A 27,861-nucleotide genomic window follows, 5' to 3' on the forward strand; every position below is an offset into this window, starting at 1 on the left:
GAAGAAGTAATAGTACGGGACATTCAATACTTTATTACAACAAGGGGAGGGGGGTGTAAAGAAACTGGCAAAATGTTATCGCTGACTGGTCCATTATGAGGCTCTCTTAAAATAGAGTTGTGCTGAATTACAACATTTTTTTAAAGGGTTTTATCATCACTGCACAATTCTAAAACCATTTCCTCCAAATTATTGCAAAGCAAAGAAATGAGAAAAAGCAGCACTGTAGCCCTTCAGATTTCACTGTAATTCAGGACACATACCATTACCTTTCCAAGGAGTTAATTTAGTTATTGTCGTGCAAGGCAAACGTAGACGCTGCTGGATGAAAGGGAAAGCAGAGAGGGCTCCCTAGAGGGTGGATATAAAGATCTGAGTTCAGATCTCAGAGCCTTGACTAGTGGCACACCCCCACCGAAATCTGCCTACTTCCCAGGATTGTTGTGAGGGAAGAAACAGGGAGTGTTCTGTCTAAGTCTGTTTGAACCCAGTTCCCCCTTGGGAGTAGACCGAAGCAAAGTAGGAGCTGAGGATCACTGCTTCCTCCCCATCATCTCTTACTGTCCTATTATCTTTCTTTGTTGTCGTTGCAGTTTTTTCTGCCTTCAAGTCCGTGTTGACTGCCTGGACGAGTCCCCACAGTTTTCCTGGCAGGATTTCAGAAGTGGTTTGCCAGGGCCTCCTTCCTAGGAGACTGGCCCAAGGTCTCCAGGTGGCTTGGTGCCTAAGGCAGGACTAGAACTCATGGTCTCCTGATTTCCAGCCTGATGCCTTAACCACCACACCAAATGTATTTGCTAGATGTATTTCACACCTTTATTTTGTGCAACTCAAGGTGGTGCATGTAACCCCCTCCTGGCCCAAAGTCAGCCAACCATCTTTCATGCCTAAGAAAGGATAGAACTCATGATGTCCCCGCTTCTAATTCAGCACCTTCCCCATTACACCATTCTGGCTCCCTTTTTCTCCAAGCCATTTTCTTCAAGCAGTGGGCCCAGTTTTCTCTTTCTTCTTTTTACTAATGACTTAGTCCCTAAAGCCCTTTCTGCTGCGTTTAGCAACTTCTCTGACTTTCCTTCTGCAGATGTTAGTTATTAGCAAGTAGCTAACCTCCTTGGTGATAACACCCACCTTCCATCTCCCTTTTCACTCTTAGCTCAGTCAAAAGCTCCCTATGAATCCACATCACTTTTCTAAGCTGACTCCCATTTTTCTCAAATTTATTTCTGAAAAGTCCCCAACCCTCCTAAAACTCCCTTTGGCCTGAGGATTTCGGTCCCTCAGATCCCACTCCTGTACAATTCTGAAACTGGGCCTCCTGAAATGGACGATGCAGGTGTGACTCTCTTTCTCCAACCTCTCTTTCTGCAGCATGCAGGATCCCCAGGTGATGTGGTGTCTTCCTCCCAAGATTCCCACTGCTTTACTTCTTCAACCAGCTCTTTCCCATTGGTCAGGATCAGACTTAGAAGATTGATTCCCTTGTCTTTCTTTAAACCTTCTGGAAAATGAAATAGTCACCAAGACCTCTAAGGACTTCGGGGGTCCTGAAGCCTTGGATGAATTGGTTTTCCAACAATTGTGCAGATAATTGAAATCTATGTTTATTACTGTATCTCCCCACAGAGAGACATTTGTAATCTGGTCTTGGAGGTGGGGGGCAGGTAGCATGCAGATCTTCTGCCTGGTTTGGGGGCCTATTGCATGCTCCCACAATCATATCATGTTTCCCCCCCCCCCCTTCCTTAAATTCTTACCCAAATGCTCTTGACCGGACCTTCAAGCTCAGATTCCTGGACTCAATAGAGTTAAGCCCTTCCTTGCCATATAATGCCACTGCTTCTGGTCATTGGTCTGGTTCACTCCTTTCCAATCAGTTATGCTCTTCAATTCTTGCATTTCAGATATGAGTTTCCTCACACCAATTTCAGTAATGCCTACTATATCATGGTTGTCTTCCTACATCAAGACTTAGAATGCTTCCTATTAGCTCCCCATCCTCTGTGCATTTGTACCCTAACAGTGGAATATTGGGGCCACCTAACTTGACCTGTTCCATCCTGTATATCCATGCTCATTGCTGGGTCCCCACCTCTCTCAGCCCCATTCCAAATACTTGGCCTCCTGCCATTTTCTGGGCTCTCTCCTCCCTCCCGGATATCTCATTTTATCTACACAACAAGGAATTTGAAGAAGGTGGCACAGAGAAGCACAGAACAATATTGAGCAGCAAGGACGAAGCGTGCTCATTATTAGTTGTTTGCCGTTTAATACCCCTGACAACCAATATTCTGGCAGAAAAGCAAATGATTTTTGAGTGGAGAATTCCAAAAGAGAAAAGGGAAAAGTAAGAGAGAGATAGAAATGAAAGAGACTGATGGATGACACCCTGAATTGGAGCCTTCCTCTCTCCAACACTGACCAGCAGGCTGGCCACCCAAAAGCACCATCTGAAGTAGTCCAAGTGTGACCTCATAGCACTCACATCCAAGTACTGCTCTGGGATACCACAGACATTGTACAGTGCAGAAGCCAAAGGACGTCCAGAGAACCTGAAGAGCTGTTACTCTAGGTCAGTGTTTGTCAACCATGGCAACTTGAAGATGTGTGGAGTTCAACTCCCAGAATTTGCCAGCCAGCCATCCTGGCTGGGGAATTGTGGGAGTTGAAATCCACACATCTTCAGGTTTCCAAGGTTGAGAAACACTGCTGTAGGTGAATCATTAGAGCCCATGTTCTCCTCTGATGGTCTCCAAAATCCAAGCATCCCATCCTTACATCCTACTCCCACCTTCTCTTTACCTTCATTGGACTTTGTCTTCCAAAATTCCTAACCAGCAAAATCTGGCTGGGAATTATGGGTTGCTCTTTATCATCCAGCTTCCTTTTATTTTTCCCCTGGGAGCAAGATTCAAAGAAAGCCCTCAGCTACACTATCATAATTTTTATTTCCTCATCAATGAAGTCCATCTGGACTCCAGAGGCTTATTTAGAAGTGAAGATAAGATTGGAGGCCGATGCTTTCCTTTGCTACATGTAAACTTCCTCATTTATTTTAAACATATAAAACACAGCAACAATTTCTCAAGGGCAAGACTCTGCTGTAGCAGTGACAGTAGCACTACTCCTGAAGATTAGGAGGGTTTCCTCCTGGAGTTTTCCCTCTGGATGTAATGCAAGTGAGGGAAGCCAGGGAGGCTGCAGGTCGCTGGAGAGAGGATGGGGCCATGAAAGCTAGGATGGTCCCTTCCACCCCTTGGCCACCCCCTTGCTAAGTAAATGCAAAATGTCCACCCAGCACCATGAGGATTCCTCCAAAGTTCTCCTCTTCTCCTTTGCAAGAATGTTGAAGGCAAATTTGCTTTCCTGGAAGTGAACAAGGACTGTGAGAGCTCAAAATGTTGAATTCTTTTGCTCGGCAGACCAAAATACTCCTGTTGACGCAGTTACCAGTGAAAAAGTTGGTTAGGGTCTACTGGGGGTAGACACACCTAGGAGGGTTGTTGGGGACCTTTTGAGGTACCCATAATTTTGGTTGTCCTCAATGTACCTTTTCAATTGCCAGGATATTTCCCCTTCCTGATTTTAGCAGTCAGTCTTCATTTGAGATAATGGCAATATCACAATTATGCAAACACGAGGGAAATTTCAGCCATAATATACACAAATGAATTAAACTAGACATAAGCTGGTTATGAAACAGTGACAGAGTTGGGAGGGAAGCGAGGCAGAGGGAGAAGGAAAGAGTGAATTTAACCATTATTAAAATGACAAACTTTGTGATGGCTGACTGTAAACAATTTTTGCCGCCCAATTAAACAGCCCATTATGTATTTCTTTTCCCCTCTGAAAGAGATGTTTGGCACCGGCCAATTGGAAAACTGTTGACTTTGCAATGGTTAAGGGTCTGAGTTAATGGAGTCGCTTTCTAAAACCTGCCTTTCTTTTATATAATCTGTTACAACGGCAGCATCAAACCCCTCTGCGTCATCCTGTTCAATCTGGAAAAATCAGAAACATTCTGACAATCACCTCTCACGCGAGCAAATTGTGAGCCTGCTGTTTGGTGAAGCACATAATGAATGCAAAAAGCGCTTCATAACATTTTCTGCTTAAACATCTGTGTCTGTGTGTGTATTTGCATGGCTGCTAAATAAGTTCTGAGTAGGCTGGCTGCACTATAGTAGAATAGAGAAAATTCATGATGACAGAGGGAGGAAGGGGGGCATTGATGCTTGATGCTGCAAGGAACACTTTACAGTAAAATATTATAACTGGAGGGTGAGAACGGGGGCAGAGGGAAAATGCATAAACAAATGATGCTAAAAAATTGGAGATGGGGTACGTTAGAGAGGGAAAACATGTCAGAGTGTGACATTATCATGAAGCCTTCCTTGTTAGACCGAAGGCCGTAATTCAGAAGGAGGCCGGATACCTTCTCTGCAAAAGCTTCCCAGTTTGGTCTTTGGCATCTTCTGGGAAGGCTGGGGAACCCTTCTGTCTGGACCCTTGGAGGACCACGGTCATTGGATGAATACCGGAATGACAGAGTTGGAAGGGCCACAGAGAACATCCCATCCAACTCTTTGCTTGGTGGGGGAATCCGACTGAAAGCATCCCAGACAGAGGTTGGTAGCGTCAAGCAAGACATAGGATGAAGAGGACCCCGCCCCCTCTTGGGGTCAGAGGTCATGAGTGACAGAGAAAGGGCTGTGTATACTTTGAAAATGATTAAGAACAAATGTGTTGGTCCACATGCAAGAGTGAGCAGAGGACCTTGGTACTACTCATGAAAGCTGACCCTCTTTTTTCAGGCTGGTACAAGGTAGGAAAGAAAAAAAAAAGATCCTGCTCGTGACCTTCTTCTGCGTGACATTTAAACATTCAAAAGTGCCATCGTCCCCTCCCTCCCTCTGTTGCCTTTTCTCAGATCCAAGCAATCACATTTCTTGCAAACTGTTCTTTGCAATCCTGCTTTTCAGCTGCCTGAAAGTCTGCCTTAATCTTTCTTATAGCGGACACGAAGACTCACCCTGAGTGCTGACCATTCCATTTGCTGCTGTGTTTCATAAAACATACTTCTGTGAACATCTGCCTTTTATTCCTGGTGACATCTCTCTGCTGACTGTGATTCAGTTGGCAGTAAACTACTCTTCCAAGATCTTTTTTCCACAAAAGGGGGGGGGGGAAAGAACCAAAAAACCCCAAGCCAAGTATTCTCCATCTTAGTCTTGGGCATTTGTTTTCACTTTCTCAAGTGACGAATTTTACATTTTTCTGTCAGGAACATCCCCTTGGTCTTTGCAGCCCATTTTTCTTATCTATAAAAATCATTTTGAGATTTATTTATTTATTTGCCTCCCAGGGTATTAGCTCTCCCACCCAAGTCTGTGCCATCTGCAGACCTGATAAACATCTAATCCACTCTGAGAATCGGTGGATTGGGATGACAGACATCTGCTTCCACTCCCTTCTCCACATCCTGCTTCAAGGATCAATTTCTTTCCCTCCGACTCGAGGACTTTCTCATTTCCTGTCCTGCTATTGATCCAGCAGTGAAGGCAGAAATTCACTTTTATTTGCCAGAACTCAAAAGAGTTCGTTGGAGACTTCTCACTCTTTTGACCCCAAAGCCACTCTGGTGGGGGGGCTGCTTCTACTCCTATGATAGCTTGCACTGTCCACTGCCTCTGTATTAAACATGTTCATGCAACTTCCTTTTCTATCTCCCTAGATATAGCTCCTATTCAGTTTTCCTTCCTTCCTTCCTTCCTTCCTTCCTTCCTTCCTTCCTTCCTTCCTTCCTGCCTGCCTGCCTGCCTGCCTGCCTGCCTGCCTGCCTCTCTCTCTCTCCCTTCCCTCCCTCCCTCCCTCCTCCCTTCCTCCCTTCCTTCCTTTCTCTCTCTCCCTTCCTCCCTCCCTTCTTTTCTCTCTCTCTCTCTCTCTCTCCCTTCCCTCCCTCCCTCCCTCCCTTCCTTCCTCAATCAAACCTGTATGGTGCCCAACTCCCAATGACTCTGGGCAGCTGACAACAACCAAAACAAGGAATTTACAATAAAACCAATGAAAGAAAGGGGGAGGAGGGGGAGGAGGAAAAAGATGGCAAAAATGACAGACTGGATGGGAATAGCGTGAGGGATCTCACTGTCCCTCACCAAAGTCCTGGGTGAAGAACCAGGTCTTCAGGGCCCTTCTAAGCAACATCCAGATCTTGGGGGGACCCTCATTCCAGAGATACTTCACTGCCAGTTTCCTATTTCTATTGGCTGTGGCACACTGTCCACCATAACAGTCTTCTACTTGAGTTTAGCTTCCTTAAAGATTCTCCATGGATTCTGCAGGCTGTAAACTTAGCTGAAGTAGAATAGGGGAGCCCGGGAGATACAATGTCAACCTCCCCTGTGGGAAGAACATGGACAAAGACTGTTGCATTTCTGATCTGGACCAGTCGATGCCAATGATCAAGAAGGCAATCCCCAATCCTCTTATTCTTAGCGCTATGAAGCTTTTTTAACTGACCCGTGTAGACCAAGGTGATCTTAATAAAATCACCTTCCAAGAATTTTAAACCCCATTCTGTTCACTTTTCTCTTCAGCTGCCAAAGCTGTAGGGGGAAATGTGGTTGCGGGAGGAGACGGGTGTCCAAATGAGCAAGAAAAGGAGGGATCCTCTCACTGACTTGTCATTTCTAGCCCTCTCTCCTGCGTCTTCTCTAGGCTGGGGATGAAAGTGCCTGGTTTCACTTACTCCTCCTTTCTCATGGGATGCCTACCCATAAAACAAGACCCTGTTGGTTTTCAGATGGAATCTTCACCCACTTCTATTGGAGTATTAAGCAGACATGGTGGAGATAAAACCACCATTGGGGTATGTTTGGGGTTATCAGAGGAAAGTGTTTACTTCTCGAGGCGTGTGTATGTATGCCTATGTCTCTTCTGAATAAGCTTTGTACTAAAAATGCCTTTATTCATTTATGTTCCAGCCATCCCATTATCTGAGCTAACAATATCACCATCATGGCGCAGGACTGGTCTGATGCATTGAGAATCAACGCCTCTGGTGCTGCTCAAAATGGGGAACTATTGCTTTGCTGGTTGGAGTAGAATGACTTTGCCAAACAGAATCAGAATAACTCTGGGGTCTAAATTAACACGAGAAACTTCGTTATCAGTTGCCTTTCGTTTTCCACCCTTTGCTTTTCAGAGAAATGCTCTGGAAGGGGAAGCATTACATCTGGCTACATCTGTGTATTACATGGTCCACTGAGGCTTGGATGCTGATGGTTGAACTGAATGAGAAACAGCTGGGCAGAGATGGAAAAGACCAGGAAATTGAAAGAAAATGCTTGTGTGGTATCTCAGCAGCCTTCAGATCCCCCCACCCCCCAAGAAAAAGGCATTATCAGAAGCCATTAATATCTCAGAACTTAACCTGTAGACTCCAGTTCTACTTCCTTGCCAGGGATTCCTACTGTGTGGTGACAGGTAGCCCTACTGGGGTTATTTCAAGCTTCTTGTCCACTGAACCTGAATTCGAAAGCAACGAGACATCTACCTCGTCCCATTTCATCCATCCTTTTCAAGTTGAAATGCTAAGGATAAAAAGTAGGACACTTCTGCATGTTGGGTCTGCTTGTCTTAGTGCTCAGCTGTGGTCTCCCCCTAAATAGCATGAGTGGATGAAATTGTGATCAAAGGGCGGCAATGTTTGTGGCTGGTGAACCCCAAGGGCCTGGAGCATTACTTCAAGAAAATGGACCTACATTTCTCTTTCTTTTTCTGCTTTCCCACTACACTGAATAGTAATTGCCTGATTGGAATCTGGACTTTCTACTCATGTTTCCTGAAGATGCAGGAAATCCTGCAGATCCAGGAAATCTGCAGAAGTGCATCTAATCTTCAGGTCTTCCAATTTAACATGACAAAAACAGGATGATTGTTATGTCTGGGTGATGGTAGCAGAGTCAGTCTATAAAGTCTTCTGTCTCTTCCTTGTGTTGGCTGGCTTTCATTAGGTTTTTACACCTCAGGAATTTATATCCTAACTGGTAGCTACATGTCCACTTAAGTGGCAATGCCTGGCAGACTTAGGCTCATCTGAAATAGCTCAGCACGACTGGACCTCATTAGTACTTGGACAGAAGACCACAAGGCAATCCCAGGAATTAGGCTAGAAGAAAATATCCCAAGGGACATGGCAAAGGACTTTTGTACTGCTGCCAATAAAACCACGTGTCCATGTCCATGAAATAAGCCACTAAGAGCTCAGATGGAAGGAAACTGGATTTTTTAAAAAACATGCAGTTCCACTGGTTTATATAAATACTGCACATCAAAATCTGGAACGTGAATTAAAAATCTGCTTGGTGAAAAGAAAATCCTACATGTGTAAATTTGACATAGCACACTACATACATTGCCCCCTCCCCACTTTTCCACATTTCTAAATATAGCATATTTCAACCTCAATCATCTGACTTTTCCAAAGCAGACAGACCGGTGTTTGCCAATGACACACCACATAATCCAGACGCAATTAAGTACCGCCGGTATTCCTAGAGAAATTGTTCACAAGATTTCATTCCCTTAGTTTCTCACACACCATTGAAGTCAACGGAAACACATTGGTCTGATACGCAACGGGATCAAGTCCCTACCCGAAGCAACTTGCCATCCACGCTTGGCATTGGGAGAAAGTTAAATATCATCATTATCAGTTAAACAATACACGGGCATTATTAGTATTGTGATTCACTATCATTGCCAAAATTACCATTTTAAACGATTTGTTTTATTATGTATCTTTTCCACATGCACGACCAGACCTGGTTTTGTATAGCTGAGGGCCAGTCTATTGGGCCTTAATATGCTTTTTCTTTGACCTCTTTTTAATGAGGGTGGAAATGGTATACGTTCCATACTTCGTGCAACGTAGGGCTGCAATTTTCAGTCGCTTGAAAATGTACTTATAATGTTTTCATCAGTGGCATGAACTCCCTTGAGAGGCGGTTTTAAAGCCCAAATGACAACGAACACAACACCCATTCAGAGGCTGAACAAGCACAAATAGACCCAGATGTGATGGACTTCAGTAACGCTGCTGGGTCTCGGGAAGGAGGAGCACATTCCAAGGAGGGGAGCGAGATAAGAGAAAACTCAGTCCAGAAATGGAACATGGGAAGACTTTGAGGTTCAGAATAGCCCCATCCTAGAGCCTTCCCAGGTTATTTCCCCTCAGGTGAGGTAGAGCAGCTTTCGTCTGGCAAGATTCGGTCTACACGGCATTAGCAAAGAAAGAGCTGAAGCTTGGCTGGGTTGATTCTTCGTCGTTCTTGGGCTGGGCTTGACACCATGGGCTTCATTTACCATAGTTACGGCTTTAAAAGTAGATTGGATAAACTCAAAGAGGACAGGTGTGTTCAGGGCTATTGGTCTTGAAGACTCCATGAAGACTCTTCAATCAAGGCTGCATAGTTCCAGATATAAGTTGCAGGGGAACAACATCAGAAGAGGGGTAAATCTGCATCCTTTTTGACTCCCCCCCTCTGCGCCCTCTGCTTGGTCACTATGAGAAACACAGCGCTGGAGTAGGATGGGCCTTGGCCTGGTGGAGTAAAGTTATTCTTATATTTTTATGTTACCTTTTTTTCTCCTGAAGAATTCAAAGCACTGCCCTTGATTTTTCTCTTTCCTTAGCATTATCCCTACAGCAACCCAGTGATGTGGGTTGGGCGAGTGTGAAAAAAATTGGACCCTGTTCAAACAGGTGGTAGTCTTGGCTGAGGAAGGATTTGAACCTGGGTCTTTCTCGTTCTAGTCCAATATTCTTAGCACTCCCTGACATGGGCTTTATCATCAGTGCTGACCCATTATTTTGGCTGAAAGCAGGAGGAAAAATGATCCTCCATTTTCATAAAGCTCATTACCAAAACTCAGCCTTTTCATTTATTTTCATTTCTCCTTCTATGGACCACAGAGTACTCAGTTTTAGAGCCTCCCAGGGTTTCAAGAAGGTAGCCCAAGAACCCTGTGAAATCCTCACCACCACTTCAGAGGCAACTTTGTCCCTGGTCATGGATTAATTTCCAAGAGAAATTCTTCTTTTTCGTGGTCCAACTTTGAAGGGCGTGGATGGAAAAAGAACTTTTGTGGATCAGACCAAGGGCCTAACTCACCCAGAGCCCTGTTTTTCTGAGCCAGATGCTAAGAGGAACTGCCCAAGAACAAAACAAATAAAATCATATGGCTCCTAATCTTGGAACCATGACTCATAGCTATTGATGACATTATCCATCCATCAGATGGAAAACCTTTTAGCTACCCTAATTAAAATGGCAAAGGAATCCAGTTTCATTTTTAAAACAGAGGAAGTTCTTTGCGTGGCCTGAAAAGCTAAGCTCAAGAGTGAATATCATTTATTTTAGTAAAGGAGCATGGGAAGAAAGGAGTTCAAAGATATACATTTGAAAGGAGATTATATATGTACATTTGATCTCCATTAAGTAACACACAAGACAGAGTTCAGCTTAATATGAACTGAATGTATCTTAAATTAGAATGAGGGGGGAAAGGAAAGATTTAGGCTTGTACATTGGCATAAATGACCAGGCTCAAATCATCCTATTTTGGACACATTATGCAAAGGCTGAGCTCTCTGGTGTAATGGTATGTGGGAATGACCTTGGGAGACAAAAGGAAGAGCCACAGACTAGACAACGGTCAGACAAGTGGCAGCTGAGCCTGCAGAAGGAATGTGGGTGTGACAAACATCTCAGAAAGGACCCTGTCTAGTTTCTTGGACTATAAAGGTGAGCGGGGAGAGATGTCCTTTCAGACTTGCAAGATTCTGCTAATGTAGTAAAGGTAAAGGTTTCCCTTGATGTAAAGTCCAGTCGTGTCCGACTCTAGGGGGCGGTGCTCATCTCCGTTTCAAAGCCGAAGAGCCGGCGTTGTCCCTAGGGACACTTCCAGGTCATGTGGCCAGCATGACGACTCGGAACGCCGTTACCTTCCCGCCGAAGCGGTACCTATTGATCTACTCACATTTGCATGTTTTCGAACTGCTAGGTGAGCAGGAGCTGGGACTAGCAACGGGAGCTCACCCCGCCGCGCGGTTTCGAACCGCCGACCTTCCGATCGGCAGCTCAGCGGTTTAACCCGCAGCGCCACCGCGTCCCTTTCTGCTAATGTAACCTTACAGTAAAGTTGGAGCTAGTACTTCTGGCTGTGCTTCTTGTCTGGACTAGGCTGACACTGGAGAAGGCTCTAATGCTGGGAAAGGTGGAAGAAAAGAGAAGAAGGAGATGACCAGCAGCAAGGGGGATGGAGTCAGTTATGGTGGGGATGGGTTCACCATTGGAAGGCCTGAAAGACCAGGGTAGAGATGGATCTTTGTGGAGAAAATCTATCTACCTAGCAATCTATCTACCACAGATAGATCACCATCACCATCACCGTCATCCCACGTAAGTGCATTGGTGCCCAGCAGTGAAACAAAACCTATTTTGATGCTGAGCAAATGCTCTCTCAACAGCTGTGGTGCCTCTTTTCACACACTCACCCCTGAGGGGAGTTACTCCATGAAGAAAATTAGTCCTGGTGTCAGATGGGTTTTGCATTGCCAATATTTCACCATTAAGTCACTTGTTTTTTCTCCAGGTCAAAGGAGAAAAAACAAGCATACACATGCTTGACAAATCCTATACAAAAAGAGGCTACCTTCACTGCAAGACGACCCATGTACATACGTAGAACCAGAGAGTTGGAAGGCCAGAGAGTCTGCCCCTCACTCACTGCAAGAATCCAATTTCATCATTCCAGACAAATGGCTGTCCAGGCTCTGCCTGAACTCCTCCGATAAAGAGGAGCCCACACCTCTCGTGGGAACTGGTTCCACAGTCAAATTGGTCTTAACATTTAACTGGAGTTTACCTTCCTGTTATTGACATCTTTCCTTTGCCTTGTGCAATGGGAAGTTAGAGAAAGAATGCTTTGGACCTTTTATAAGGCCTTGGCCTTCTTCCATGAGACACTGTCCTGGGACCCATCAACTCTGCTGGAACTTCAGGATCATTGCTTCCCGGCCCCTCTCTGATGAATGTCTGCGAGCTGTTCTTCTATCACATTGCAGCAAAACACAGGAGAGAAATTTAATGGCCAAGTGAGGTGGTTGAATCGAAAGAGAACAGCAGTGCAGGGCCTTAGAGATAGTACTTTGCTAAATGCCACTAACTCTGAAGCTAGTTCCATACTGTAAGGTGGTGGCTTACTGGACCATTCTCGCCCTTTCTTATTTACTGAATCAATAGAACTGCATTCTAGTTTTAAAATACTAGCAATATTTAGGGTTTATCTTGCAAAGACAGATACACGGGACAATATGGAGATGGATGGATGGATGGATGGCTAAATGGTCAGACTGACTGATGAACACGGACACATGAATGATTGAATGAGACACATGGGTGGTTGAATGGATGGATAGGAAGGTAGGTATATAAATGATTGATTGAGAGAGAGAGAGAGGGAGAGATTTAGCCCCTGGCGCAATGTCTGATTTTTCACCAGCAAAAGAATGAAGGAAAGAAGGAAGTAAATCACCTACTTTCTGCCGTAAAATAAAAGCGATGGGCATTTTGTGATCCTCCTGGTCCTTGAGCACCTATGAGCAGGAGATTCCAAGGTGAGCCACATTTGTGACGCAGCCCATAGCATGATTCTTCAGGGTCTGTCCACATTACTAAGATGGAGTTCACATGGGCAGCAAGACAACATACAACCCAAACTTCTAAAAAACAAAACAAAACCCAGCAAGCTGATTGTAGTCAGACTGAACAACTAAGGCATTTGGGGGAAATAAAACTGGCTGTTATGGTGCTCTTCAAAGTGCCACTAAAAATAATTTAAGAGAAAGCCAGAAGCAGCAAGGGACCTTAACAAGTCATCTTACTATACTAAGCACTGACTTCAGCCCTAGAGCAGATGCACTGACCGAGGGTTTCAGCGAATGCCTCTCCTTTTGGGTAGCTGCTGTTGCTGCCAAATCGGTTGGCTGTTAACGATTACTCAGCAGCTTCATCAACATAGAGGCTCCTTTATGAATCACCCCTTAGAAATCAGGATGTAGAACAAAGCCCGCTTTATGGTGGCAAATAATTGGGGTAGGAAGAAAAATCACAGGGGGATTGTCTCTATTTTAAATAGCCACCCACTGTAAGGAAAAAAAATGGTGTTGGATGCCTATGTTATCTAGATGCAACTGAAACCTATTTGGCTACGACATTTCTACTTGGACTTTCCAACAATTGTCCCGCTTGCATCTTTTGTGTCTTTATTCTCCTCTGCAAGGCAGGTTTTTTCGAAGTAGAGTTCAGTTCCTGCCAAGAGGGGAATCACTAAACCCAGTTCCTGCTGGGCTACAGAAGCGACAAACCTCAGTTCCTGCTCATTTTGGGTGATCAGCAAAGGCCTATTTTAGCGGTTGGAGAAGGAATGCTGTACTACACACCTTCCACTTGAGAATGAGGCTCACTTTTCTCAAGTGAATCAGCTAGCCGTGTTCCACGTGCAAATTGACCAAGTACACAATCTACCTTCCTTCCAAGTACCTCTCTTGCACTACAGTAGAGGCAGTATCTGGTTCTCCCAACCTCTGATTGTGAGCACGTCCTGAATTTCTAAAAAGGACTGGAATCCCCTGCAAGTTCTACCTGTGGAGATACAAATGCATGCTTTATTAGACGGCCACCTGACCTTAATTTTGCAATTTCAGCATGGCATTGCAAGATATTTGGACGGTATCTGTGGGAAAGCAGCATGCTGGTTGTGGGGAGATAACCATTCCTGGCAGGACCAGTCTTTGTAGCCTTGGCAGAACACATGCCCAGTTTCTGGTTTCACTGCCTGTACCATAAAAATGGCTGATTTGCCTCCAAGAATTTCCAGAGAAAATTCTAGAACAGAACAGTACTTATCAGCGGCTCCAGCTGAGATTCCAAAAATATCACCAGCTTGTTCCTGAAATCTATTCATGGTGTGAATAAGGCTTGGTGATTGGCTGTCATCAAGCAGCAGTGTTTGCTCATAAAAATCCAAGGCAAGCAAGCAGACAGCCTCACACAGTGGACTGTTAGGAAAAGCATTAGGAAAATGGCCCAGTTCTGCAGATTTTCAAATATCATTCAACCTTTGCTGCAAGTTAGTAACTCTCAATTACCTGGGCCCATTTCAGACAAATGAAGTGCACTTGTCTGGAAGCAGGCTGTGATGTCTCAGTGCTGCTACAGCGAGGGCTGCAGATGACGAGGGAAGTGGAACGTCAAGTCACCAAGCCCCCGACCAAGGGGAAAACTGTGGAGAAAGTCATCTATATTCGGCTAGGTTTCTCACTGCTGGTTGGTCAAGGAACTATATATTTCTCCTCAGAGAAGAAAATCAGCAGTGGTGGGAGGGGTGTAAATCATGGTGAACTGCTGCTATGAATTATGCCGTGGATTACAGGTAGTCCTTGCTTAACAACCATTCATTTAGTGACAATTCGGACTTACAATGGTGCTGGGAAAACCGACTTACGACCGGTCCTCACCCTTATGACTGTTGCAGCATCCCCATGGTCACATGATCACGGTTTGGGCGCTTGGCAACTGGTTCACATTTATGGCCGTCGCAGTGTCCCACGGTCAATGATTGCCATTTTCAACCTTCTCGCCCAGCTTCTGGCAAACAAAATCAATGGGGAACTGTGTGATTCGCTTAAAGACCACATGATTTGCTTAACACCTGCAGTGATTCGCTTAACGGCTGCCTCAAAAAAGGTCGTAAAATCGGGTCAGGTTCGCTTAATGACTGCTTTGCTTAGCAACCGAAATTCCTGTCCCAATTAGGATCGTTAAGCGAGGACTCCCTTTATGCAGTGACTGTTCCCCAGTGAAAGTGACCACTCATTGCTATGCAAGATCTGCATCTCATTTATTTATTTGTTTATTTATTAAATTTATACGGCCACCCAACTCACACACAGTGACCCTGGGCGGCTTACAAAACTAAAATCCACAATATAAAAAAAACCATCGACACCCCCCCCGCAGCGGCTACAAATACTGTTATTTCTTTATTTAATAAATGTATATGGCTGCCCGACTCACAGAGCTTACAAAATCTTACAAACAGCTGAGAAATATTCCTGGATCCGTGTGAGGGTATTTTTGGAAACAAAGAGGGAACCAAGTCCCCCACCCACCAACCACTAGGGGTTCCCTGGGAGATCACGATTTCTTTAAAACAATTATTTCAAATTCGGGCCACTTTGCATTATAGCGGCAAGTTTCAGCCTTTATTCTTAGTTTAGGAACACTGTTAATGAACATATACAGGCCCACACATGAAACCACCATAATAATGTTGTAACTTCTGGCCTCTCTTTGAGCCTGAATGTGCAGGGGTTCCCCGAGGCCTGAAGAATATTCCAAGGGTTCTGCAGGGCCAAAAGGTGGGGAACGGCTGTCCCCAACTATCCTGAGTTGCTTGCTTCAGATGGTAGCCCTTGAGGTTCGTACTGCTGATGGCAGTGCTCGGCAACCATTGACTTCATTATCAGTTTTCTCAAGGAGTTCAATCTCAGTTAAGCAAGTTTAGGGGTTCTTAGAACACAGGCGAATGGAACTTATAGGAGATGCGATCCCATCATAAATCCTTATGGCAGCCCATCTCAGACCAGATCAGGCATAAAAGAGATGTACTTGCTGAGTTTTGGCAGTGCATTTTCAGGAGATTGGTAAGGATTTATGATAACCCAATTGCTTATCCACAGCAACCACACGAGATTCTCTCTTGGTCTTCATCTGCCCCTTCCCAAACTAGATTGTCAAAATCTCAGGCGTACATCTTTGTATTTATTTTTCATTATGTGTAATCCAGTCCTAGCATGTGTCTCTAGGCAGTTTTCCACAATTCTTACAAAATGAATATTGTACATGAAATATTGGTACATTGTTGGATGCTGTATTTGTTGGTAAGTCACCAAGAACTAAAAAAAAAAAACCTCTGGGAAAAAAAAAGACCTATGGAAATTTTTTATTGTATATAGGAATATTGGCAAACTGCCCAGAGCCAAAAATAAAAAATTGAGCTAAATCAAAATGTTTATGCCTCCACGTAGCTGAAAACTGCAATCAACATGTTCCATTATCTAGTATTATATCTCCTGACCACCTGATTCATTTTCTTCGGGGGCAGTTGGCAGTTGCTTCTGCCCATTACACAGAAATGAATAGAGTTCAGCCACAATGGAATGAATGCTAGCCACAAGCGAAATCTGGTAAAACAAACAAATAAATAAATATAAAACATCATGGAGGAGTTCAGAGCTGCATTTTTTAAAAGTGTACAAGGCTGGTGATGAATCTCTTGCAGCTTCCTTTTTCATTTTAAAGTTGCTTCCAGCTTCCTTTATCCTGGGATGCTTATTCAGTTCTTTGCAAAGAAGTTACAGGTAGTCCTCGTTTAGCGACTGCCTCGTTTAGCAAACGTTCACACTTATAACGGTGATGAAAAAGTAACTTTATGACCAATGCCTGCATTTATGACCTTTGCAGGTCTGTAAGTGAAAGGAAAGCTGAAGTAAGATCGTAAGCACAGTCATGGTTTCGCTAAGTGACCTTTTCACTTAACGACTGAGTTGCCTGTCCCAGTTGTGGTTGCTAAACGAGAAATACCTGTATTTCCTTTCTTGTTCACTTCCTGAACTGACCATGCTATAGAGCAGTGTTTCTCAACCTGAGTAACTTTAAGACATGTGGACTTCAACTCCCAGAATTCCCTAACATGCTGGCTGGGGAGTTCTGGGAGTTGAAGTCCACATGTCTTAAAGTTGCTCAGGCTGAGAAACACTGCTATGGAGTGACATCTCTTTGACTCCTGGATATTCTAGGAAGGGCTGCAGAAGGAAAGGAATTCTAACCCTGTTTCTCAACCTCAGCAACTTTAAGATGTGTGGACTTCAGCTCCCAGAATTCCCCAGCCAACTTCTAGGAGTTGAAGGCCACGCGCCTTAAAACTCTGGCTGAGAAAAACTGCTCTATACAATCCTTCTCCTGCTGCTGCAAGATGTTCACCTGTCCATTTTTAAAAAGTCAGAGATAACCTCTGTTCCACAAATAGTCCTTCGAATGGAAATTGAAAGTCCTCTGGGGGGAAATTGCTGTAACTGATCTGCCAATGAGCATGAAAAATGAAGCAAAATGGGCATGAAAATGAAGCAAATTTTTAGAGAACTGGACACAGACACACACACACACACACACACCATTTTATTTTATTGTCCTCCTGGTCTGGTTTTGCATCTGTTTGAAGGACGTGTAGGTCCTAATTAAAAAAAAAAAAGGTAGGTCTTGCTGAACTACATTATCAGCACCCTGTCCCCATTTTCCATGGGGATGTATCAATCAGTCGGCATATACCATTATTTTAAAAATGTATAGCTCACCTTTCAGTAAAAGTCTTCCAGGCAGCTAACAAGGTATTTATTCAAGAAAGCGATGTGGACAAGATAGTATGCGTACTCACATACAAAGAGGTTCCTTTGATAAAATCGGGGTGGTACAGGCAGATCAATTCATCTTCACGCCCCACCCACTTGCAGCAGGAGCCTATAAAAATGCTTTTGCATCTCAATCTCAGTGCACCACTGTCACTGGGTGGACAAGTCACCAAAAGAATTGATTAATCTTCATCAAATTGGGCCCCCACAATTAAGACATGCCAGGTAGCAGAAGGATAGACTGCTGCTGTTAATCCACTCTCAGGCACATGCACAGCATCCATTTTTGCAAACCTGCTCAGCAGGCTGTTTGCCAGGAATTTTTAAAATATCAGTTAATCAATAAACTGCAAGGTTACCACTAACACTTGGACTCAGCCAGAAACAGTGAGTGAAAAGCTTTCTGGGCGATTATGGTAAAATGGTGGCCATTCCTGAAACACTTGCAGCACAAAGCCAATTCTTTCACTCTTTGCAAGTTCACAAGGATGTCGTCTTGACACAAGGGCTGGTGAATATGTCGGGATTCCTAAGTACCGATACAACACCTTGGGTATCTTCTGTGTTCAGGTGATTCAGAAATCCCTCTCTCAGCTAATGGGGTGGCTATGATTAATCACTAAATTTTTACATGGTCATTTTGAAGGACTTCAAGTATCCCCAAGACTTTATCTCCAGTCATGTTTGCAACAGTTCTGCACTGCAGGTCTGTATTATTACCTCCACATTAAAGACGGGCAGTAGGAAACAGCAGATAAGATGCAACTTGCATGTCACACAACTGCTTCTTGTGTTTCATATTTGCTTTCTTATTCTGCAACATTTTAAAGTATGTTTTATGTGGACCAGTGGGAGGGAGGGAAGGCAGAGGGGAAAGCAAACAATTCTAAACCATTGTGCTGACAGCATATTTTGTTTCTAGAACAATTTTTATGCTATGAACCAATAAACCTTTGGAGCTCATGGCAACTGGGAAAATCAAATAGCCTGTATTTGCCTATTTACAAGTCACATTTTCCATAACTCTCCTTCAAGGTCAGGTTTATCTGTCCTAAGCATTCATCTAATACAAAGGACCAGAGTCAGGGCTTCAGGATTTCACTCCATATTCTGGAGCAATTTATAGCTGGTGGTGGAAAAAAAAAATGCATTGCCCCCAAATATTTGCTGTTAACAAGCTACTATTAGTTGTGTCAGGAGTAGAAACTGTTGGGTATCATTATCACAGAACCTCTAATCAAGATGCTTATAACTTCTCCAAAATAGAAGGTGTTCATATCACATCGGGACATTTTTAACTCAACAACAACAACACATTTCCTTTTTCTTTCAAAGGAGAGAAAAGTTTTCACCCTGACATCTATTGATCATTGTTGCAACCGGGCCAAACTTCTGTGGGCATCCTGTCCTTCCTTGTACAACCAACTCTTGAGTTGCACAACCTCTTGGCCTCCTACATTTCAACTAAATCCCGCATGGGGGAGATGTAGTGACAACTACTATGGGGCTTTTGCAGATTAGTAAGTAAGGGCAGCTAGGGAAGTTCACAGAAACAGCGAAGATGTAGTAACAATTTAAAAAAGCAACCTTGGCCACTTTCCAATGATAAGATAAGCTCAAGAAGGTCGGGGAAAGAAATGCTAAAACGATTAGCAAAAATGGAAGGTTCCTTCATGGAAAATAAATCTTTTGGGAATTGGGGTGACAAGCTGCTATATGGTATTGATTCCATAATCCTTCATGCTCTTCAAAGCAGATTCCTCCAAGGAAGCAAACATGAATATCCTTGGTTTTATGGAAGAGCTAGGATGATGCAGGGACCCTCCAAGCATCTGGAGTGCAAACAGTCTTCTAAAGGTATTGTTTCCAGGTTTTTGATGGACGTAACATAGAAGGCATTCTTGGGATTAGGATTACTAGCTTTGGAAAGATTCACCCTTCCTTTAGACGAGAAGAAACCTCAAGAGGTTCAATACCAACAAGGCCAACGGTCCATCTGCTTTTGGATTCTGCATCTCACTGAGGCCAAGGGGTGCATCAGGGAAGGTCATAAGCCAAACATGAGGGCAAAACCCCTTTTCTTCTATTTTCCCTTAGCATCTAAGACTTAGTGCATGCTGACTTTGATGCAAACGACCAGCAAGACTAGCCCAGTCTTCCCCAAACTATCTAGTCATTTTTCAAAGCACCTCAGCTGATGACCACCACTGCATCAGGAGGAGTAACTTTCCGAGTATATTTTGTCCAAAGAAGCATTTCATTTGTTTACCCCCAAATAGTCCTGTACTTAGCCAAGACGATCTGGTTTTTTTAATATGGCGGCAGAGGGGGAAAAAAAAGTAATTGACCAAGTTGTGTTCCGAAAACTGGCTTCCGTTAAGTTGACACCGAAACTAGAAAGAGAGAAATCAAGTCTTTATAGAGTCAGCAGTACCATTTGACCCATTCCAATCTAATTGTCTAAAAACAGCTTCCTTGTTCTCCCAAATTCTGTCCTCTAGCTGGAATTGAGAAGCAGCATCACCTGGGTAACACTTACCCGGTATTTCAGAGGTTACTAGTTTAGAACCGAACATAGATTTAATGGCAACAACAGGCATTATTTTTTTGCAGAAGGGGAGGGGGAAAATCATCAGAGTATCCATCAGAAATGGGTTAGCAGGGGCTGATGGGGATTGTAGTTCAGCAACATCAGGAGGTTTATAAGGTCCCCTTCCTTACATTAGAATATAGTACGATTAAGGTAAAACATAAAACAGAGGCTGCTTTTTAATGGCATTTTAAATACCAAGCAATCACATTACTTCTGTTATCATTTTAATGTTATTATCTGAAGGGCATCAAGCTGTGAACAAAAGATATGCTGGCACGGAACGATACAAACATGTTTTTGCAGTGAAATCCGCTGTCAATTTGAATCTTCCAGATGGAATAACATATTGGGCTTCAGGAGATTTGAAAAAAGGACCGTAAGTATTTTGGAATCAAAACAGTGAGGTTAATATTTGAAACAACTACCAATATCATTCACTGTAGATAAAATATCAGTCTAAACTTTATCTAAAAGTCTCACTGTTACTTAAATTTTGGCTTGGTATGGCCCATCTAGTTTAGGATTGTCCATCTGAGATGTTTGTGGAATACAGTCATTTAGAGTCATCGTAACTTTTGATACAAACTGGCAGAATGTGATTTTAATCGAGGGTGTTAAAGCTTTGACCAAAATTCCAAGCAGAAGTTAGTTGCCCACCAGCTTTCACACATCACCAAGTGTTCTGACATAGTTCTCAGCTCCCAAAATAACCCTAATGTGAGAAAATATGTTTAAGAGTGAGCATTTTAATATACATTTAGTTTTAAAAGTTTATTATCAGACTCATGTGAAAATAGGACAGTAGATTTATGGGAAAATGTGTGCCAAAATGATCCTAAATAAAAATAATTGTATTTCCCTGCTATGACTATTGACACGGATCGACAAAAACTATGCAGGGTTTCAGACAAGGTTCTTTCTCAGCTCAGCTTGGAAATAGCAAGGATTTGGGATGCTTTGCATGTAAAAGTATTGCACATCCACTGAGCTATATCCATTCCCAGTGACCTTTCTTGTGCAAAAGCTTCAAAATTAGGCTAACATCTTGCAGAAAATGCAGCCTTTTCTCTTCACCCATGAATATTGATCTTGGGAATGTGGCTGAAGCCATTAAAGATTGACAATTGAAAATGAGCATAATCATTCCACCATTACTTTACTGTGACAATGTTATTGTTCTAATTAGTTTTTATTTTCCAGACGGATTCCCCATCCTCTTATCCTCACCCCAAGCATTTTGTGTAATTGTATGACGTCTCATTACAATATTTGCACCTCACTTGATCAACTGCATCCAAAAATCTATCTATCCTTAAGCAACAGCAATTAATGTAAACACATGACAACATTACCACAAGACAAGGAATCATCAGATCAGTTCAATTCAAAAAGAGAACCATGTAAATTCAGGACCGAATTCAGGAGTTTTGTGTGAGATGCATATTTAATGGTGCATCAATATCTAGGGGGTCAGTTTTGAAGGGATATACATTCCTTACATTCCATGAATTCTTAAAGAGCCAAGCTCTGCTTGCATTACGTTCTCCAGTCTGTCCTTCGGGCACTTTTATTTATTTATTTACTTACTTACTTAAAGCACACTGGGGATTAATTACGGTACTTGATTGCCTTCATAAAATCCACAATAAAATACCAGACTATCAGACAAGATGCTGAATCCCACTTTGAAATATTTACGAAAACATTTTAAAAAATTAAAGTAAATAAACTATACTTGTTATTAGGTTTTAATTTGGATGAAGGGAAACAAGCAAAAAAAGTGGGATCATAGCAAGTTGGCGTGCTTCTAACAGGTGGTAGCTGTTATGTTGTAAAAGCAATGCAATATCCTTGCTAACAAAATATTACATCTGTTGTCTTTTGAAAAAAACCTCCAGTTTGCTCTAATCTCATATGTTTTCTCCCTTCTTCTCATTTGTTTATAAGTCAGTGGCTCATTTGATTGAATTATTTCTTATGCCGAGATACACAGGTGTAATTACAGCAGCAGCACCACTACCAAAAATACTAATGATTATTAATAATAACCTCCTGTGAATTTTGTAATTATTTCAAGTAAAATCAACACTGTGGACCTGATTATTATATAACAATTATAAGAATATGCAAAGGAAGACAATTACCTGCTGTCATCTATCTGTCTGTCTGTCTGTCTGTCTGTCTATCATGACATAGTTAATCGGTTCTGAAGCCTTTAATTTTCATTTATTTTTTTAAAAAATCCTTTTTTCTTATAATTTTCATCAGTGGCTGCCAAAGGAAATGGAAGCGATTAACCCACAATCTATATGTAACAATTTGAAAAGATACAGCTCCCCAGATCAACGATAGCACTGTCTGCCAAAATACGAACATACGATAAGAAAGCAGAATCAAACAACAGCCGATAACAAGGGATGTGCTTTCTTTCTTTCAGGCAACAGACAGTAGGCACTGGAGAGAGAGTCTCCATGTGTGGGGATTATCAAAGTCGTTTTGCAATGCCTGTTTGGCAGTTTACTATTTTTATATGCACCTGAACATTTCTTCTTTGCAATAACCTACAAAAACTAGGTTTGGCTCCAGAGGAATTTCTAGCAGATTTTTCCCCTCAAGAAATATACTTTGCAGACAGTGATATCCTATATAGATAAATTAACTTCTCTCGTCCTGCTAATATTGTAAGAGAAAAATGCACAAAAATCTCCACAAATATATTGTCAGCTGCTGTGTAATTAGAATAGCGCATAGATGAGAAAGAATCTGATCCATCTCGAGATAAGGCAAGGAAAGACTCATTTTAATGAAGAACAGATGGCATTTTTCTGGTGGTATCTCCAAAGCCTCGTGATGTTCTCTGACTTCAATAATTCCCCAACTTCAATAATTCTATTTTGAACCACTGAAGTGGAAAACTCCATTCCATTTGCCATTGATCGATTGATTCTGAGGTGTTTGTAATGGTAGTGGTGATGGAGAGGAGATGGAGCCATTGGTCCACAGTAGTAAATATTGTCCAAATTGCCAAGTCGATATCAAGGATGCCACTACCCAAAGTTGATAAAATTGTGGTTATAAATGCAGAAGACAATCAATCTCCTGCAGAACCAACCATGGATATGACAGGTACACACTGGTGTTTTTCTAGCTGTTTCAACCAAAACAGTACTCTCATCCCTATAAATACACATATTTGTGGTCCTGTGGCCTTCACCAAAATAAAAGGACAGCCTTTGTACAAAATCATGAGATGTAGGCAGAATCTGTCTGATTTTAGTGAGTTTGCTTAAGATAATGTGGTCATCTCAAATGAACTGGACATTAAACAAAGATATTATCTGTCTCTCCAGATCTTTGCAATAATGGAAGTGGAAGGGACAGGGAGTCTTGATCCCGAATGCAAGAAGGAACTTGACACCAACAACACGTCCACTGACGCATTCCCACAACAATTCTCCATCTTGAAAATGCCTTTGAACTGCATACCTGAAAGACCTGGCTATATATTTACAGACTGTTCCTTCTGCTTCCCTGCTGTTTTGTGACAACCTGGTAGATGAAGAGCTCTTGATAACCTGAAAGCTTGCGCTCTCTTTCATGCTATTTCGGCTGAGCCAGATTAACAAAGCAAGAAGCACAATATGCACACCCTTGGTATATGCAGATATTTCCCCCCATCCCCTCCAAATGGCAAAAGACCAAGCCTCTTTGGATCAAGGTGACTGTGCCCAGATTGAGTTGAAGCAACGGTAGAAAAAGGTGAAGACCAGTTCTGAGGCTACGTTGACCTTTTCTACTCATATGAATGGGTTTGCCACTAAAAAATGAGTGGGATGGGGAGGGATGTAAGGATCATCTCTAGTGTACTTCCACTGACAGAAGCAGAACCTGACTCTACAGCCTTCAGTGGTAGGGTTGTACAATGCTTCTAACTAGCTAGAGATCTGGGGATCACCATCAGGAAGTGAGCTCCTTCAATCAAGGACACATAACTGAGAATTCAACTTCTTCCTGACAACCTTTGAGGGTCGGCCTTTTCTACAACTGGCATTGTGTGCGACAGAACCCCTGGGCTTCCTTGTTCTGCTTATTCTGCCCAGACCGTGGCAGTAGCTACTTCTGAAAAAAGACCTCAACCGCATACTCCTTTAGAATTAGCACGCATTGGAACACAGCAACCCTATTTGATTAATGCTCGTTTATGCAGCCAGCATAGCATCAGATTGGAACATTATTAACCTAGCAAGAAATGAGTCCACAAGTGATGAAGAGAAGACCTGATTTTGGTTTTTGATTTTGCCAAAATCTGGGCTGCAAATCAAGTTTCAAAGTGCTGAAAGAAATAGCATGGAATTAAAACCCACAGCATTTCAAGGAGATCCAAATGTATCTGCCATCAGTGAAAAGACAGCCGTTACCACTGAGCAACACAATTCTTTTTAAAATAACTTGGTTGGGAAACCAGTGTAAAAGGATCATAACATAACACCACCCTTTCCCATCTACGTCTAGTTATCTTTTAAGCCTTATTCACAAATACTCTTACACGTTGCAACAGATCAAATTCTGTAGTCTAGCTTATAAAATAAACTTAATGGACTGGGGCATCATCCTTGGGCTCTGTTCCTTTCTCATTTTCTATCCCTTGGTATGAATTCTCACGAATGGTCATTCAAATGGATAGTGCCCTTACATATAACCCCCCCCTCCAAAAAAACTTTAAACAGCTCACCCAACAGGCACCATAAGGAAGATACATCTGATTTGTATGGCTTGGACATCATTAAGGGCATCTGGGATGGACTGCTGAAAAGGACAACATGCTCATAAGAGGAATGGTTCTTCCTGAGCAATCAGGCAGTACACATTTTCAATCATCATTGTGGTTCATTTCAAAGGCTTCCTGGATAGAATTAGGCACCATCGTATGCTTCTAGCATGCTTACGGGTGGGAAAAAGCAAAATAAGTCAATCAGTGCTCTACAGAGGGCACAACCTCTTCCTATTTAAAGTCAAGAGCCACAGAAAGTTCCTCCTTCAGCTATTGCTTGCTGATACAAACATTCTGCATTAATTATCCTGGTTGGATGTGCATTCTCAAACAACTACCAATCTTTGCAGTGCCTTAATACTTCAGTAAATTCCATTTCTCTGTTGTGATGAGATCATATAATCTGATCACCAAAAAAAGACAATATGCAAGAATTGCCACAGATAAAGCTTGTGCTTCTTAATTGGAGCCAGTGGGGAGCAGAGTGAAATACAAGCTATTTATCAGAGCAAAATATAACTTTGGCTTATTTTCAGCCAGAGGCATAGAATGAGTGTACTGAAAGTCAACAACAACAACAACAACAACAACAGCAGCTTTGAAATAACTATGGTTTCTAGAGAACTCCTTTCAAAGACCATGGAAGATTGAAAAACTAGGTTTGGAAAGAACTTGACGCAGTTGTCATCTTGCAGTGGGTAAATTAAGGAAGCATTTCCATAAACTTGTGGCAGACTACACACCACTACGGAGAGACCAGGGTTCAGAGATGTTTATTAGCCATTATCTTTTTTCTGACTAACTTGAGAGCCAGAACGAAGATTGTCCTTCCAAAGCACAAAAGAATACAGCAATCAAACATTTGTGTTTTGACTTCTCTTCTACAGAACTATTTGGGAGTGTCAATCTTCCATTGATGGATGGAAGATAGGTACCCTGATGGCACTTCCCATCTGTCTCAAAATTATAGCCAATATTATAGAGAATCTGGACCCAATAAAAGATTGATTCTACAAAGACAGTCGTCCTCAAAGAAACTCAATATCCTAAATGCAGGATTATCTAAATCTGAAAAGCATACGGACCAATCAATGATACAACTGTATTCTCCACAATGCATTTGAAAGAAAGGAGCACTGTTATTAAATATGAACCCCCCCTGCTTTAACAACTTGGTAATCTGCAGCTGCTAAAACAGATGGCTATTTCATAAATAGCTCTTCTCTGTGACTCTTCGAACTACAAGAAACCCAATGCCTCACGAAGCCATTGACCACGGGTGGGGTAGGGCACGGCAGAGAATCAGATGTTGCAACTCTGAATGAATTTACAGTGTGACCAAGATTAGATCATGTGAAGAGCAGTGAAATCCAAAACTGTCGTTTTGAGGACCATGCCCAAAGTTTAAGTGTTACGCCTTTAGCATACCTTTTCCCTACGCAGATGTGCCAAAGAACCAATATTGTAGTAATAATAATAATAATTATTATTATAATAATAATAATTATTATTATTCTCAGGACAAGGTTTTCTTTCTTTCTCTTTCTACTTTTCAGTTTAAAAGCTCAGCTTTTTCTCTTGTTCTGAAAAGACTCAAAGAGAGCACTTTTCTTGACAAGAGCTGGCCTCAGAAGATGATACATCAAACTTTAAAATCAACAAGAACAGGAGAAAATTAACCAAGGATTGTTCGTCTTCCTCACATTCCAGCACGCAGTATTTCTCAATAAATCTTGCCAGCATTTCCATCCCCATGTAGAAGAATCACCTTCCTAATAATTAACACTCTACATTCTACAGAGTCAAGAACGGGGTCAAATTGCCTGATCTAATTTCTCTCCTACCCTGTCACAAAACCGGGTCATTTTTGCATTTGCAGGCGGTTGATCTCCATGACAAATTTACTGTTTGGCGATTTTTCCCCCCTGAATCTGAACTGGTTACGGCACCTGCACTAACCAAATGAAAATTTCAATGCAGAAGCAGCAATATCTGTAGAGGAATTTTGAGTTGATTTTAGGAGCATGCCTTTTTTCAAAATTCTTCTTCTTTCCTTCTTCATCTTCTTGTCCTTCCATGTGTTTCTCCCCATCATTTAAGCAGAATAAAATTGTACTTTTTGGTCTCTGCTCTCCCCCATCTATCCACAGCTATCTTTAGAAGCAGCGTTCCTGATAGAGATATGTTACTGATCAAACATAATGGCTTTAGGGGGAGAGGAGGCAGCGAAAGCCAGGAGGGGGGGGGGGAAGAAGGGGGAAATGCATGCACACACACACTTGCACACACATCCACACACACTGGAGACCACAAAAGAATTTGCAAGTGACGAGCGAGGGGAATAAATCCTTGCTCGGCTACCCCAACACTTCCAACAGCAATTCAGTTGCCTTGGAAAGAGCGAGAGGGAGTGGAAAGCAAAATCCAGTGCTTTTGTTTACAGTGCCACCAAGAAAACCCTCTCAGGCCATTCAAAAGAAGGAAGAAAAGAAAAGAAAAAGAAAAGAAAGAAGACTCAAAGAAGACCATCGTCGAGAACCTTGGCCAGGCACTGGGAAGCTCCAGCTGGAGATCAGATGCTGTGAGTAAGTGGCATTGGTACTTACATTCTGTCGGAAACTAGCAAACGGCTATCGACCATCATCTCTGGCAGAAAATCCAGCTTGAATGAAGAAGTCATGTCCTTTCCTTCCTTCCTTCCTTCTTCCTTCCTTCCTTTTTTTTTTTCACGTTTTGTTCAAATGCCCCCCCTTGCTTTCCTGCACCCCTTCTTCTGCACACCGCTCTGCTTTGGCAAACAGGGAGGTTGCTCCTGCTTGTCGGCGGCTTCGACAACTCTCCTGGCCAAGAGACAGGTGCGGGAGGCCTCCGAAGGCAGCAGCGAGAGCGACCACTTGTCACATTCTCTCCCCCACTTCGTGTCCGCCAACCCGCTCTGGACTCTACTGCTGAGCAACTGTC

At 42.7% G+C, this 27,861-nt stretch overlaps 1 protein-coding gene across 3 annotated transcripts in view; it reads right to left on the reverse strand.

Moving 5' to 3' along the window:
• Nucleotides 1–27,622, reverse strand: part of CELF2 (CUGBP Elav-like family member 2) — a 330,160-nt gene extending 302,538 nt beyond the window's left edge. For all 3 annotated transcript variants that reach the window (XM_063309524.1, XM_063309523.1, XM_063309522.1), the window contains exon 1: nt 27,507–27,622. In XM_063309524.1, the coding sequence (XP_063165594.1) occupies nt 27,507–27,580 (74 nt within the window). In that variant the 5' untranslated portion in view covers nt 27,581–27,622. The remainder of the gene's footprint in view (nt 1–27,506) is intronic.
• Nucleotides 27,623–27,861: the final 239 nt, after the last annotated feature.

This window comes from Candoia aspera, chromosome 7 (genome assembly GCF_035149785.1).
Source record: "Candoia aspera isolate rCanAsp1 chromosome 7, rCanAsp1.hap2, whole genome shotgun sequence".
Taxonomy (NCBI): domain Eukaryota; kingdom Metazoa; phylum Chordata; class Lepidosauria; order Squamata; family Boidae; genus Candoia; species Candoia aspera.